Below are 14,632 nucleotides of genomic sequence, written 5' to 3'. Positions count from 1 at the left end.
ATTGCCCATGCTACACCGCATTGCCTTCCAGTAGTAAAGCTTCACTTCGAGACCACTTCTGATATCCTGGGAACCGCCTCTCAGATATCAAGGATGAAAAGTCATCGCTACCTCAAACGTACCAGTCAGCCTTCTTGTCTTAGTAAACCTCATCTTGGGATAAAGTGTGACCCACTTGGTATTGAATTGAATATTGATGACAACCATATCCAAAATCATTCAATGCTGTTTATCCCAATGATAACACAAGCCACAACTTTTTGGGAAAGAAAATTCCAAGCATTCACAGTCTTTTGAGGTAGCAATGACTTTTCTCCTTAACTCATCATTAAGTGCACAATGTCCCCTGGATTTAGATTCCCACATCAAGGGAAACATCTTCACAACATCCACACAGTCAAGTCTTGTTCAAATCTTATGTTCAATGAGATCATTGCCCATTGTTCTCAATTCCAAAGAGTACAGATTCAACCACTCAATCATTCCTCAGAAGTAAACCCTTTCACGTTGGGAATCAAACCCATGAACGTTCTCTGCTCTCTCACCAAGGCAAATATATCCTCCTTTAAATAAGATGACTGCATCGAGCACTCCATGTCAGCTCTCACCAAAGCCCTGTGTTGCAGCGAAACTTCCCTCGTTTTATATCCAAGCATCTTGCAACAAAGACCACTATTGTATTTCCAGTACCAGAAGTGTTCTTTCTTGGTAATCCAGAAATGTGTCAGATCTTGGTGTTCATGTCCATAGCTCCCTGAAAGGGGCTGGCGAGTTGATGGAGTAGTAAAGAAGGCGAATGGTATGCTTGCCTTTATTATTCAAGGCATTGAGTTCAAGAGTCAGGAAGTTAAGCTGCAGCTTTATAAAACGTTGGTTTGGCAGCATCTGAAGCATTGCATTCAATTCTGGTCACCCCATTAGAGAAAAGTTGTGGAGACTTCGGAAAAGGTGCAGATGAGGTTTACCAGGATACTGCCTGGATTAGAGGGCTTGTGCTATGAGGAGAGGTTGGACAAACTGGGGTTGTTTTCTCTGGAGCGGCTGAGGGGAGATCTGATAGAAGTTATAAAATTGTGAGAGCCGTAAATAGAGTCAACTCCTGGTATTTTTTTTCCAAGGGTTGAAATGTCTGATACTGGAGGGTAGGCATTGAAAATGAGAGAGAGAAAGTTCAATGGAGATGTGTGGAGAGTGGTGGGTGCCTGGAATGCACTGCCAGGGATGGTGGTGGAGGCTGTTATGACAAAGGCATTTAAGAAGCTCTGAGACAGGCACAAGAATATACAGAGAATGGAGTGATATGGACCATATGCAGGCAGAAGGGATTAGTTTAATTAGGCATCATTAGCTTAATTTGATCGGCACATCATCGTGGGCCAAAGGGCCTGTTCCTGTGCTGTTCTGTTCTATGTTAGGGGAGCAAGGATCACCTGATGGACTATGTTTGTGCCAAGTCTGAGATCTTGAGATTCCCTTTTCCTCGATCCTTTCTCTTCTGCATGCAGCTCAACTGCCCTGTCTTCATACACCTGACGAAGCACCAACATCTTCACAGCAACTCACACCACAATGTGCCCTCTATTTGAACAGTGCCCTGTCTTCATACACCTGACGAAGCACCAACATCTTCACAGCAACTCACACCACAATGTGCCCTCTATTTGAACAGTGCCCTTATCAACCAAAAAGCTGCCACCACAGGCCACATGTTGTGATCACTGACTGACTTTGCATATTTCCACCATATTTGTTGTATTTTATTTCATTTTTTTCAGAATCTTAAATATTTATTTTCCTTCTGTTCCACCAGCTACATTTCTGAACTTTTCACGGTGTTGGGGTCTTTGCCAGAACCCTCCTTTTCTCAGTATGGATGTGAGCAACTAACAGGGAATGAAAGAGATTCTGATGTCAACCTGGTACATCATAGGAATGATGAGGAACAACAAAAAGTTCACAACAATTGCCTACTGTGAGGCAGAACCTAGCAAAGTTGCAACTTTTACAGCCACTGTTTAATCTGTCTGAATCATGTTTTGTTTGTATTCGGCCATCTTGAGGGACCAGATCAGGCTTGTGGATAGCCCTGAGGCAATCTCATTCATTCTCGTTCCCTGTATTATATAGCCACAAATCCTGTGACTCTGACTGATCCTCTGAGATTGTTTTTCCAGGCACTTCAGGGGGAACTTTGCACTAAATCTCTGGCGACGTGGTATGAGGAACAATAGTTGACGATGTGTTTCTTTGTTGTAACAGCACCTGTTTGGACAAACCCGAGACCGTAAAACATGTCCCAATTCTGAGAGGGATCTTGTTTCCAGTGTTTCAACCGGCAGGGAATGCTATATAATCCTAATACTTAGGAATTAATCGTTCTTGTATTGAAGTGTCCAGAGGGCATGTTTGGACTGCTAGAAATGCTTATTTTAAGTGAGTTAAAATGAACTGCATCCCAATATCTATGTGATGCCTGAGGCAGAGATAAGTCAAACGACATTTTTAAAACAGTGGACTCTGAGCAACCATTACTTAGCTCCTTTGCAAAGTTCCCTGCATAACAAACATGACAACTATTGTGAGCCATGTGAACTAAATCCTTTTATTTCTGCAAATAATTGCCATTAATTGGTAATATTAACTGCATGCTGATTTGCTGGCATGTCAAATGGCTCATGATTTGCTGGCATGTCAAACGGTCCATGAAAATTGCAAATGTCCAATTAATAACACGTTTTGACTTTCAAATCAGTTTTGCATTGCAAATCGTTTCATGATTTTTCAATCATCCTTGAGGCTACAAAACAAATGTGAAGTGATCAGATTGCAAAGAAACCTTGCCAATCTAAATTTAATTCAGAAATAATTAATCATGTATAATTTGTATGAACTTGGCTGCAGCATTGAAATTACATTTTTGGAGAAGCAGTTTTGCTTTACTAGTTCTTCAATTCTTTCTGTTTGTTCTGTATTTAATTATTGGGTGTGTCAGTATGGCTCAGGAGTACACTTTTTTTTCTCTATTTCGCAGAAGGGTATTTCTTGATACCTGCCTGACACTGAAATGACATCACAAGTCATGAGCTTGCAATTCCATTAGTGTGGTTCCCCATCCGACCCCCCACCCATCCCCGACCTGTGGAATTCTACTCTCCTCCTCAGGATGGAGAATCAGGAAGGACTTGATGGGCATATGAGAGAGGTTAGACTGCAGGGGATTGGGACTGATGGGAATGCTCTGAGAGCTGACATGGACTTGATGGCCCAAAAGATCTCCTTTTGTGTCTGAAAAAAACATATGAGAAATTGTCTGGAGCATCTCTCATTTCCCCTTTTTTAGCACAACTCCTGGTGTGACACGTTGCTGTTGATGGTGGATCCTGTTCCATTCTCTGATTAACTTAAGTCTTTGGTTTCAGTTTTGTACTCCGAGACAATGCTGATCAAGGGAGGTGCTTTGCTGCTCATCTTCTCACAGGATACAAGAAAAAGTAGGAAGTGTGTGTTCCTCTGATGCTTATCTTGAGGCAGTGAGTCAAGAAAGTGACTCGGAGAGATCAAAGATTGAAAATCAAAACCCTGCAGATTCTGCTGAAGGGTCCCAGACCTGAAATATCAACTTATCTTTTTCCACAGTTGTTGCCCAGTATACTGGGTGGTTCCAGCATTTTTGGGTTTTATTTCAAATATTGGCCAATTGATGGCAGTTTGTTTCATTGGCAGATCATTTTTCATTTTTCAAGAGTAAAATTTCCAAATGCTGGCTTTTCCCAGAGTGTTACATGGCAGAATTAATCTTTTGGTCAGTTTTAGTGGTGTAAAGGTTAGCACATGCTTACCACTTCATGGATGTGTTTGCTAACCTCAAGCTGATTTCATCAGGAGCCAGATTCAAATATCAGTGCTCTCTTATTTGAAAGACACATTAAAAGAAAAACTGAATAAGAACTGTTATTTAAATGTGTACCTCCAAATACCTGCTCTTGCCCTTCCTTTTGTCTGCAAGTATAAAAGAACCCATTGTTTAGCTGGCAGACGCTGCCGTCTTTGTTGTTTCAGCTGAGAGAATATTCCTTTCCTCCTGCAGTGTGTTCGACAAGATACTTAGGGACTATACTTTGACTGTTGGTAGGTCTGACAAGATAATGAGACAGCAGGAACATTTTGGATCTGACTGAGAAAAAAGTGTTACTGACTCCACTGCACTGCACAGCTGGAACTTTCCAGGTTTGCAGTGTAGTAGATCAGGATGAGAACTGGACCCAATATTCTCGCACGCTGTGTGGAAGTACCTGTTGCATCTCAGTATCTTGCCAATACTAGGTTACAGGAAAAGAAGTAGAGGCTCCTAAACCCACAGTTTCAGCATATCAATTAGAATATAGCTTCTTCAGAGCGAGTGAAAATGCACTCAAATTAAACCTTGCTCTGCAATTTAACTTTCATTCCAAATGAAAAGTATTTAATTCACCTCTTCTGATCTTAAAACTCAAATATTCAAGTTCAGGTTTATCGTTGTCATAGGCAAGCATACACAGGGTAGAAATGCCATGAAATGAGCTTTTTACTGCAGCAGCACAGGACATTACAAGATGAGGACAAACAGGAGTTAACATAAACTTAAATTGACGTAACTTATACATAACTTCAATGTGTTACAACTTCAACTTAAACAACAACACTGGTGCAAGGTTGAGAGAGAGAAGAAAAAGCTCCATTTCTGCAAGGCATTTTCAATTTAGAATAATCCGGGCTCTGATTTCGACGTCTCTCTTCCCTATTACTATACATTTAATGGAAATGTGATGGCCCCCACACTTGGTACACAGAGGAAATTAGCTCCTCAACATCACAGGGAGTACAAGAGTTTGACTGGGTGTTGTCAGCACCAGGCGTCATCCTCAATACAATCCCCAGCACACCGTTAATATGAAGGTATCTCTAGTCAAATCATCTGGGGCAGTTTCTTTATTGTCCCTTGTGACCATCGACTCCAAGCACAATACTTCAGTCAATTGGGATGATTGTTCTCAGAACAGAAATGTGACAAGCCAGCCAACAGGTGAAGCTGCTTTGAGGCTGGAAGAGGCATGTGTTTGGGTGGAGTTGAGGCAGTTTCCCTCGGTATCTGGCTGTGCTATGTTTGACACTTAAATTTGACACCAGACGATGCATACTGCAAACTGACATCATTCACCTTCACAATCATCAGGTAATATTTAAACAGTTAATGGTATAATGTACTTTTTTTTGAAAGACCCCTTTGTTGTGTTTCACTCACTGTGAAAGTGAAAATACTTTCCAAACCAATTGATGCTTGCTCAGTCAGTCAACTCTGCAATCAACACACCCAAAAGCAGTTTCATGCTTTCCCTCAGCTTTTCTACTTTGGACTTGGTGTTGGTGTGATGGAGCTCAACTCTTTGCTGGCTTTCTGAACTTGTGAACAAAGATGTGCTGTCCACTGCAATTAAGGCAGCTTTGTTTTTACTTTCTAGGTGGGAGTGGAATTCTCAGAGCAGAAGAGGATTCTGGTACAGAAGCAGATGATGAAACCCATCTCACCTTCTATTCTGAGCACAGGGGGAGGCGAAGGAGCAAAGGTAAAGTGACTTTTAATATGTCTCAGCAGTCTCATAATAAGAAGTGAGAGTGACAGTCAAATTTGAGGTTTTGGTTTGTTTTTTCAGGAATAAGGAACCAGCAATTTTTCATTTTAAGCTTATGCCTTTGGCAACCGCCTGCTATGAAATGAATTGATAGTGTAAATCTCTGATCTAACTCAGTGTGGAATATGAACCTGCTGACTGTAACTCATCTTCAAATGATAGCAATTTGACATTAGTAGATTCCAAAATTGTCCTGTCATTTCCATCAAATGCATGGTAGTTGATTTGTGGGAAGCGATAAACACACACAGGTCCAAGCTTCTTTGACAGCTTATACCACAATATACAGAATCATGACAAAGTTAATATTGAAACAGATATTGGACTGCTAATGTTTTCAAAGTTGGATTAAGCATGTCTTAAACAGCTTGCCACTCTGTATTGTTAATTCTAGAATAATGTTGAGTTGGTCTCAAAAGATCTGCAACAGGGCTCAAAGGAAAAAGTTGTGGGAAACCCAAACAGAGAAAGAAAACTGTATAGGTTAGTGATGAAGGAAAATTGCCTGGAGATTGACAGTGAGCTCTGAATTTCCTTGATACATATTTCTTCCATGCTACCATTTAACCAGTCCTTGACCAATTGGCGGAGTGAAATTTTCCACATCAGATTTGTGTCAACAGTCTTAATTCTTTGATGAAGAGCCATTTTGCTCAAGCTTGTCTTTCGAGTTTCCCTCACAGGTGAGGGACTGAGTGACTCTGCTTGTTGAGCTGCTGCCTCTCAGCTCTCGTGACCAGTGGCACAATCCTGATCTTCCGTGCTATCTGTGTGGAGTTTGCATGTATTCCCTGAGACTGCATTGGTTTCCTTCAACATACCAAAGATTTGTGAGTCAGTAGGTTATTGGCCACTGTGAACGTGAAGTGGTAGAATCTAATGGTGGGAGGCGGAATTAATGGAAATACAGCAAGAATATTTACAAGGGAAATTAGCAAGGAAAAAGATCACTCTGTGAGCAGGTGTGGACACGATGAGCCACGATGGCTTCAGGGTCATTGTCATACAGCACAGAAACAGGCCATTTGGCTCCACCTAATCCGTGCCAACCATCAAGCACCCATTTTCACATCCCATTTATTCTCCTCACATTTATTCTCCTCACATTCCCATCAACAGCACCCCCCCCCCCCCCCCCTGGATTCTACCACCCACCAACATACCGGGGACAATTTTCAGTGACCATTTAACCTACCAACCTGCAGTCTTCGGGATGTGGGCAGAACCCACACAGTCAGAGGCAGAACATTGAAACTCTACAACAACAACACCAGAGATCAGCATTGAACCCGGGTTGCTGGAGCTGTGAGGCATCAGCTCTTCTGGCTGTTTCACTGTGCCACCCTTCTTAAGGAATTACAGAGTTTGTTTCTTTACATCATGAATGCTAATCAGAAAGCAGGCCTTCAAATTCCAAGACTTTTGCAGTTTTCCTGAGAGTCTGACTGATCTTCTTCAGAACGTCAGCAGTTTAATGCTTATTAAATGTCTGTCACAAAGCCAAAGATCATCCTTTCATATCGACTGAAGATGAAATCTGTGACCTTTCTGATAAACCTTGGTCAGCGAATCACAATGAATTCACAATGAGCCAATGGAATTATTTTATAACGACAAACCTCATCTTGGGTCAGGTTTACTCATACGACAAAGTGAAACTGAACTAATTGTCTGTGGCCTTGTGCCATGGCATTGACCACTGTGTTCTCGTTGTGAAATTTCTGGCCCTACTTGATGGTAATTGGCTTTACACTGACATATGCCTTGCCATGACCTGGAATAAAAAAGGTCAAAGTCAGTCCCAAATTTGTGACAAGCATTGGGGCATCTTGGGTATAGAAATGTGGTTTGCTTTGCAGTTAATTCTTGCGCAGAGTGACGTGCAGGTGCCCTTCTCTTGTCCCAGTGTAGCCAACTGCTTTTTCTGCTGAGGTAATCCCTTGGGACTGAGGATGACTGACTTCCTCTATGGTTTTATGTGCCCTGCTGTTGCAAATGAGGTCAACGTGGGAACCACAGACTCTTCCACAGACTGTGACTTCCACAGAGGGGGCAGGAGGAATCTGGTTTGGTGGGTAGTTTATAACATGGTAGACTCCTTCCACTATTTACGCAAGGCCTCTGTGTGCTCCTGAGGCATGGAGTCAAAGTTCTCAATACCATCCTGAATGCTCCTTCTCCAGTTGGAGTGGTCATGGCCCTGAGATTCCCAGGAGTCATTGACAACCAAAGAAGCTTTAAACACTTCATGGAATCTTTTCCTCAGTCTGCCTGGCTATCTGTTCCCACAGCAAAACTTAGAGTAGAGTCTTTTGAGAGTCTAGACTCAGCATAACGAATGGAGTGTGACTGTGGCCTCGATTCTGGAGAAGATGGATTTAGCTTTATTCAGGCGCTGTATGTATCCCACTCACTCAACGCCAGTCATTACCACGTTAACGTGATAAGAATTGTTTCAGCTGCTTTTCCATGGAAGAGGAATCTGTTTTAGAAAAGCCATAATCTATGGACAACCTCAAGTTATCCGAGAAGAAAATGGTTTGCTTTCTTCTTGAACTGCTGCAGCCCACATGATGTTTGCTTCTCCACAACTTTGTTACGTAGGAAGTTTCAGAATTTTGAATCCATTACACTCATGGAACACTCTTGTATGCAGTAGTGAAGGGTGCTGTGTGAGTTAGAGGGGAACTTGGGGGTGTTGATGGATTTTTCATGTGCTGAAGAGTCCTTCCTCATAGGAGAGTTATACAGCACAGAAACAGGCCTTTCAGCCCACTGTCCACACTGACCATCAAACACTAATCCTACGCTTGTATCTTGCTGTTGCACTACTAATGGTGGAAGGAGTGAATATTTGATATAGGAGTTGAACTCTCAGTCAAATGCTCCGGTTGATGCAAGTTTCTTAGGTTTTATTGCAACAATGCCCATTCAGACAGATGAAGAGTGTCTGACCTTCTGACCTATACCTTGTAAGTGATGGAGATGGTTGAGAAATTGTGTTGAACACTTGCCACCAAGTCCCCAAGCTCTGAACTACTTGTCTAGGTGCTTAAATTGACATGTTAGCTCAGCAGGAAATCTAAAGTAAAGATAGCTGGAAACTCATGGCAGGTCAGGCAGTATCTGTGGAGAGAGAACCGGTTCATGTTTCAGGTCCAGAACCCATTAGCAATCTCTCTTGTTTGTAAGGTTGGTATCTCCCAGTTATACAGCATAAGTGTTACTTACAACATTTTAACCCAGGCTTTATTATTATTCAGAACTTGCCATGTGCTCAGTTATTATCAAGACCGAGACTGCAACATAGGGAGAAAGGATGGAAAAGTGGAGCTGATCTAAGGTTCAGCCCGGATCTTATTGAATAATGGAGCAGGCTCGAGGCTGAAGCAGTTCATTGAGCCGTTGTTCTCTCAGGGCTTTGGAATGTGGGCCATTAGTTGTCTCCTGACAGTCACCCACGCCCCATTAATGTCAGCACAATCAGCCACTCTTCCTACGGGTATTGCTGCAACATCCATTTATACGTAAAGACAACCAACTTGCTCAGACAGCCAGGGGTAAACCTTAACTGTTTTTGGTGTTGATTTATGGATAAATATTGTCAGGACAATGGGGAACTTATTTGTTGTTCTTCAAAATAGTGTCATAGGATCCAAATGTCTACTTGAGGGAGAAGAAATTTTTAATCTGAGGGACAGTGCAGCTCACTCTTGGGACCACTGAGTTGTTGGCCTGGATTTTCTGGGAGTTTGGAGTGAAGCCTACGTCTGTTGGCTGAAGCTAAGAGTGGAAGCAGTGAACCATAGCTGACACTATTACCTACGTTGAAGGTGACAGTGGTAGTGTTCGTTATACCGAGCTGCTGGTCTGCTATTGCTTGACATTCATGCACATGGCATTTACAGGGCTGTACGTTCATAGAATCCAATGGGCTTCGCAAGTCAGATTCAATGAATGTTGATGTTGGGTCCATGTGGGATGACTGGGAGGGGCATATTGTTCCCCCTCAGATGAGGAGTCTGTTGGATTGGTTCAACCTTCTGTTGCTTTAAAATAGAGGTTGGCACTTCCGGTTTCACAGTATTCCAGCTGAGAAAGTATTTCAAAATCAGTTCAGAAATTCAACTGGATGGGTTGTGTAAAAGCTGTGGTTAAAAAAAAAGCCATTTGGAGGCTGGATTTTAAAAAAAATTTTATTTACAGCGTGGTAACAGGCCCTTCTGGCCCAACGAGTCCGCGCCACCCATTTTAAACCCAAATTAACCTACCCGTACGTCTTTGCAATGTGGGAGGAAACGGGAGCACCCAGAGGAAACCCACACAGACACGAGAGAACGTACAAACTCCTTACAGACAGCGACGGGAATCAAACCCCGATCGCTGGCGCTGTAATAGCGTCGCGCTAACCGCTACGCTACCGTGCCGCTCGTTCTGGAATGTGTGACACCCAAGGTCATTCCCCAGTTTACAAGGCACCAGTTAGGAACTAGATGGGATTCTCTCTACATGCCTGAGTGAGGACAATGGCAATAAAATTCAAGAAGTTCAACCCCATCCAAGACAAAGAAACCATTGATTGGGACACACCAGACAGCACCCTATACGTGCACTTCCCTTGCAACTGGTGCACTGTGGCTGCAAAGTGTGCACCACACACAATGCACCGCATTACCTGGTGGGCGACTCCATCAGTCCCTGTCAAACCCACAACCTCTACCGCCAAGAAGGAGGAGGGTACCAAGTACATGAGAGCATCACTGTCTGCTGGTTCACTTCCAGTTTGTACACCATCCTAATTTGGAAAGAAACCAGTGTCCTTTCATGGTTACTGGGTCCACCCACCCAAGAGCACTATGGAAGGACATTTGACAGAAGGACTGAAGTACTTCACAAAGGAGAGACACCACCACTTTCTCAAGGGCAATTAAGGATTGGCAATAAATGCTGGCCTTGTCGATGACACTTAACTGCTGAAAAGATTTGGTGCAAAGTGCTTAGGAATATAAAAGTTTTATCTTTTTCATCTGCTTTCCTATCAGCCTGTCCCTTTGACATTTAACAAATGCTTGGCCAATGCTCTGTGAGGATCCATCAGAGTTGTCCTGTTCAGTATTTCGTCATTTCAGAAGTCATTGAGCAAACTGCCATTCCAGAAAGAGGATTACTTTCATCAACGTACGTCTGGATTACCCAGATGGAAAATATTCCATCATGAATATTCCAGACATAATTCCACAGCAGATAGTAACTCAAGTGACATGGACTTCAACCATGCATTTTACGGGGATGAAACAGTTTGTTTACATAATCCAGTTGGCAAGTTAGTTCTGTGGATACAATTGTTGCACATCTGGTACTAACATGTTAGTTTAACAATTCCTTGGCATAATTCTAATTTTTAATTTATTTAATTGAAGTTATTTTTATTCATTAAATTAAATTACTAGCAGTTGTTAAATTAAATTTAATTTAACAACTGCTAGTAACCATGTGCAACCTTACTTGTTTATCATCATTTTTATGTTTTGGTTTCTCAAGAGTAATTGCAGGTTTATTCTGGATACTAACAGTCACACTTGGATTACTTCACAGGAGTAAAATGTTGAGTTTGTATTTCAGGGTCTGTGAGTTTACAGAATCCTAAATTTTAAAGTTTCATTGAGGAATTAGATTTGGTACCACGCTGTGATTTGGAAGAATGTGCACTGTTTGATTTGTTGAGGAAACCGAAGAGAATGGGAGGAAGTTCCATTGAGAAAACTGAGGAAAATGTTTCTTTAGACCACATGATTAAAATTTATTCTAAGCACTTTGCTTCATTGAAAGTAAGAGGTTCTGAGTATATCTGCAATCCATTCTGGGTTTTGTGGTTGTTTGTGGTCTGATTTCTGCTTAAATGCTTCATCATGGGATTCTTTCCCCGTGGCATTTACCACTTGTCCCTGGCAGTGCCATTGGGATGCACCTGAAGAGCGGTTCCTCCGGTGTCAATGTAATTCTTTGGATGTCAAGACCCAGATGAACCTCTGATTGTCAAACTGAAGCCATCCTTTTTTGTTGCCCACCAGCAACTTAATACCCTGATGCTCTTGACTCATTAGTCTTCCCGGTGTCCATTCTATCTTTGGACTAGTCCTTGCCAGTTTAGTGCAGACCATGTCCATCGTCCAATTGCCAACAATGGTTTTTTTATGGAATTCAGACTTGTAGGGGCCAAATGTCACCTCATGTAAAGCAGAGAGACTCTCATCCAGTGCTTGCCCAAAATTCAAGTTGAACACATAAGAGGTGCTGCACCTTTACCAATCACTCAGGGGGTTAGAAACTATTTTCATGCGTCACAGGCTGCCACAAATTTGCTTCTATCAGTATTTTACAGATGAGGATTTGACTTTTCCACAAAGAAAAAGGAAGTTTATCTTCAGGAAAAAAAAATTAAGGCCATTTCATCATCTTCCATGTGGAACGTGAGCTCGTTTTCCTCAGCTATCTCACTGCCACAAAATGTGAACTAATCCTCGATGAGCTACACCCACATAAGATTATTTCTGCTTGCAAAATTAGCAAGCAGCCTGTTGTTGGATCTGTTGAGTTTTATGTAGGTTTCAGATTTTGTTGCAGTCTGCTTCCTTAAATACAGCAAGAACCTCTGCGTTCAAAGGTCTTCATATTGTCAGACCCAAGACTTTCCAAATGAGGTTGCCCCTGTTCTCCACTCTGCACAAAAGAAATCTGTCAAACGAAAAGCTGAACGCAATCTAAATCCAAACAGGAAAATTTTCCCGGTGACATCAGGTTTCAATTTACTTTTTTTAAAGAGCTCCTTTACTCCTTGTCCCTCTAATTCAGGCGAGAATAGAGATTTTAGGGACAGATCTTTTCAATGTTTGGGCCTCGGCATGAGTGGTGTGTAAGGAGGATTTTGGGGGATGAGGCAGAAGGGAAATAACATGTTCATCAATTTAATGTGGTTGTAAAATATGGCCTGCATTATGGTCGGTCTGTGCTCCTGATTCTACTTTTTTTCAGCATGCCCTCTGACTAACGAGGGAAGTCCACAAATAGACCTGACTTATCGTCTTCACAAAATGAGGAATCCTTTCAGTTCAGTGAGGACTGGGAAATGTTTTATTTACATTACATGTTGATTTAATGAATATAAAATTCAATTCCGATGGCCACATGATAACAGTGCAATGTAGGACGACAGCAGTTTAATGAGAGATGCCACTGCTTCCTGCTTTGAGTGAAAAATTTAGGGCGTATGGAAGCAATTTCAGTGTTAACTGTTAAAGACAGGATTATAAATCAGGTGAGTTTGATTTGAAAGTAAAGTAGTCAGTGCAATATTCTTGGGGCTGCAAAACAGAGAATCTGTGAGAGAAGCATTTCTGAATCAAGTACATTTTTTTGTGCATCCAATTTCAAGTCTATTTTACAAGGAAGAAGGATTAGGCATTGAGTTCCTCAGCCCATTATGCTATTCAATTAAATCAAAGCTCACACAACTCCATGAATTCACGTCTCTCCACAGCATTTGCTACGGGTATTTTTAAACCAAACTTCAATTCCTATTTATGGAAAAGAGGTCCAAATCCTTCCAACCATTTGTACATAGAATTGTTTCATAACTTCAATTCTGAAAGGCCTTGCTTTAATTTTAGACAATGTCTTTATCATCGTAAATGTCCCACTAGGTGGAAATGGTTGCCGAGAAATTCACCCCCATTCGGCAGTGATAATCACATCAGCCACTGAAACTGAATTTTGGAAGCACTATTGAACTGCTTACCAATTGCTGATGACTTCCTTATCAATTTTCTATCTGTTCTATCATTTCCCTTTAATATCTTGAAACTACAAGCAAATCATCCCCTCACCTTCAAAATTACAGAGAATATATTTTGTGTAATCTTTTGTGATTTAACCCATGTCTATCCATTATCTTTCCATTAAATCTATGCTGCACTCTCTACAGGTTATTATATTCTTCTGAATGTGTGAAATCAAAATCTACAATAGCTCATTCTGTTTTGAATGGCCGAACCAATTGTGGCATAAAGTTTACCTAACCAGAAATGTGAGACTCAATCGAAGATGATGACAATCCTTTTGGTTTCTTACAGACGATTCATGCACAGCATTTGGCCCGTGAGCCAAATCTTGCTCTCAAAGGGTTTTCTCCCAACCTGTCCTGGAGTGTTCAATGCAACATTGAGCACCAGGGAGACAGGAGTTCCCACTGATTGGCTTGGCTTCCTTATAAGTGAATGTCAGGCTTTTAATTCTCCAAGGCAACTTTCTAAAACAACTTTTCAAAATGAAATTTAGCAATATAGATGCATCTTATCATTAATTAAGCTTGCTGCCACCATATTCCCAATACTGGTTGGCAGTGGTAAGACCATTCCAAGCTATTGAGCTTTAAATTTATCAATGAACCAGCGATGATGTGATGTTTGTTGCTGGTTACTTGATTGCAACTAATCAGCTGAAATCAATGGAGATAGACTCCACCTTCTCCCAAGCAGAAGCCGGTATATTACCCCTGGAAGGGAAGAAGCATTGCTGCAAGTCAGAATTCTCCTTGTCTTGCTGTTTCTAGAGTGACTAGGTGGTGATTGGAGAATGCTCTTTTTGGAACTGAAACAATGCTTGGCGTCTCTGCAGATGGACACGTCTCATACTCTGTTGGACTCAAATGGGAAGAGCAAAATGGCCTACTTTTGCATCCTGCATATTGCTGAGGCTGACTTTGATTGTAAGATGGCCAGTAAAGATGGGTCATTTTGCTCTCCTTATTTGAATATAACATGGATTTCAGACTGTGAGCTGGGTTCGTACAGTCCACAAAGCAGTGATGTCATCAATGACACCATAAATATTTTCAAACTCACAACACTTGGATTCGTGTTCTTGCTGATAACAGTTTGAGTTAGGTAGATACTGCTTATGTAATG

The 14,632-nt window shown here is 41.7% G+C and overlaps 1 protein-coding gene across 6 annotated transcripts in view; it reads left to right on the top strand.

Annotated features, from left to right (window-relative positions):
• Nucleotides 1-14,632, top strand: part of LOC127581979 (astrotactin-2-like) — a 1,282,697-nt gene that overhangs the window by 480,435 nt on the left and 787,630 nt on the right. For 5 of the 6 annotated variants that reach the window (XM_052036827.1, XM_052036825.1, XM_052036826.1 and 2 more), the window contains one exon: nucleotides 5,499-5,603. The exons of the other annotated variant lie outside the window; for it this stretch is intronic. In XM_052036827.1, coding sequence (XP_051892787.1) covers nucleotides 5,499-5,603 — 105 coding nt within the window. The remainder of the gene's footprint in view (nucleotides 1-5,498; nucleotides 5,604-14,632) is intronic. 6 annotated transcript variants of the gene reach the window in all.

This window comes from Pristis pectinata, chromosome 23 (genome assembly GCF_009764475.1).
Source record: "Pristis pectinata isolate sPriPec2 chromosome 23, sPriPec2.1.pri, whole genome shotgun sequence".
Lineage (NCBI taxonomy): Eukaryota > Metazoa > Chordata > Chondrichthyes > Rhinopristiformes > Pristidae > Pristis > Pristis pectinata.
The sequence above is the reverse complement of the archived record's forward strand: the minus strand, read 5'-3'. Positions and strand labels throughout refer to the sequence as shown.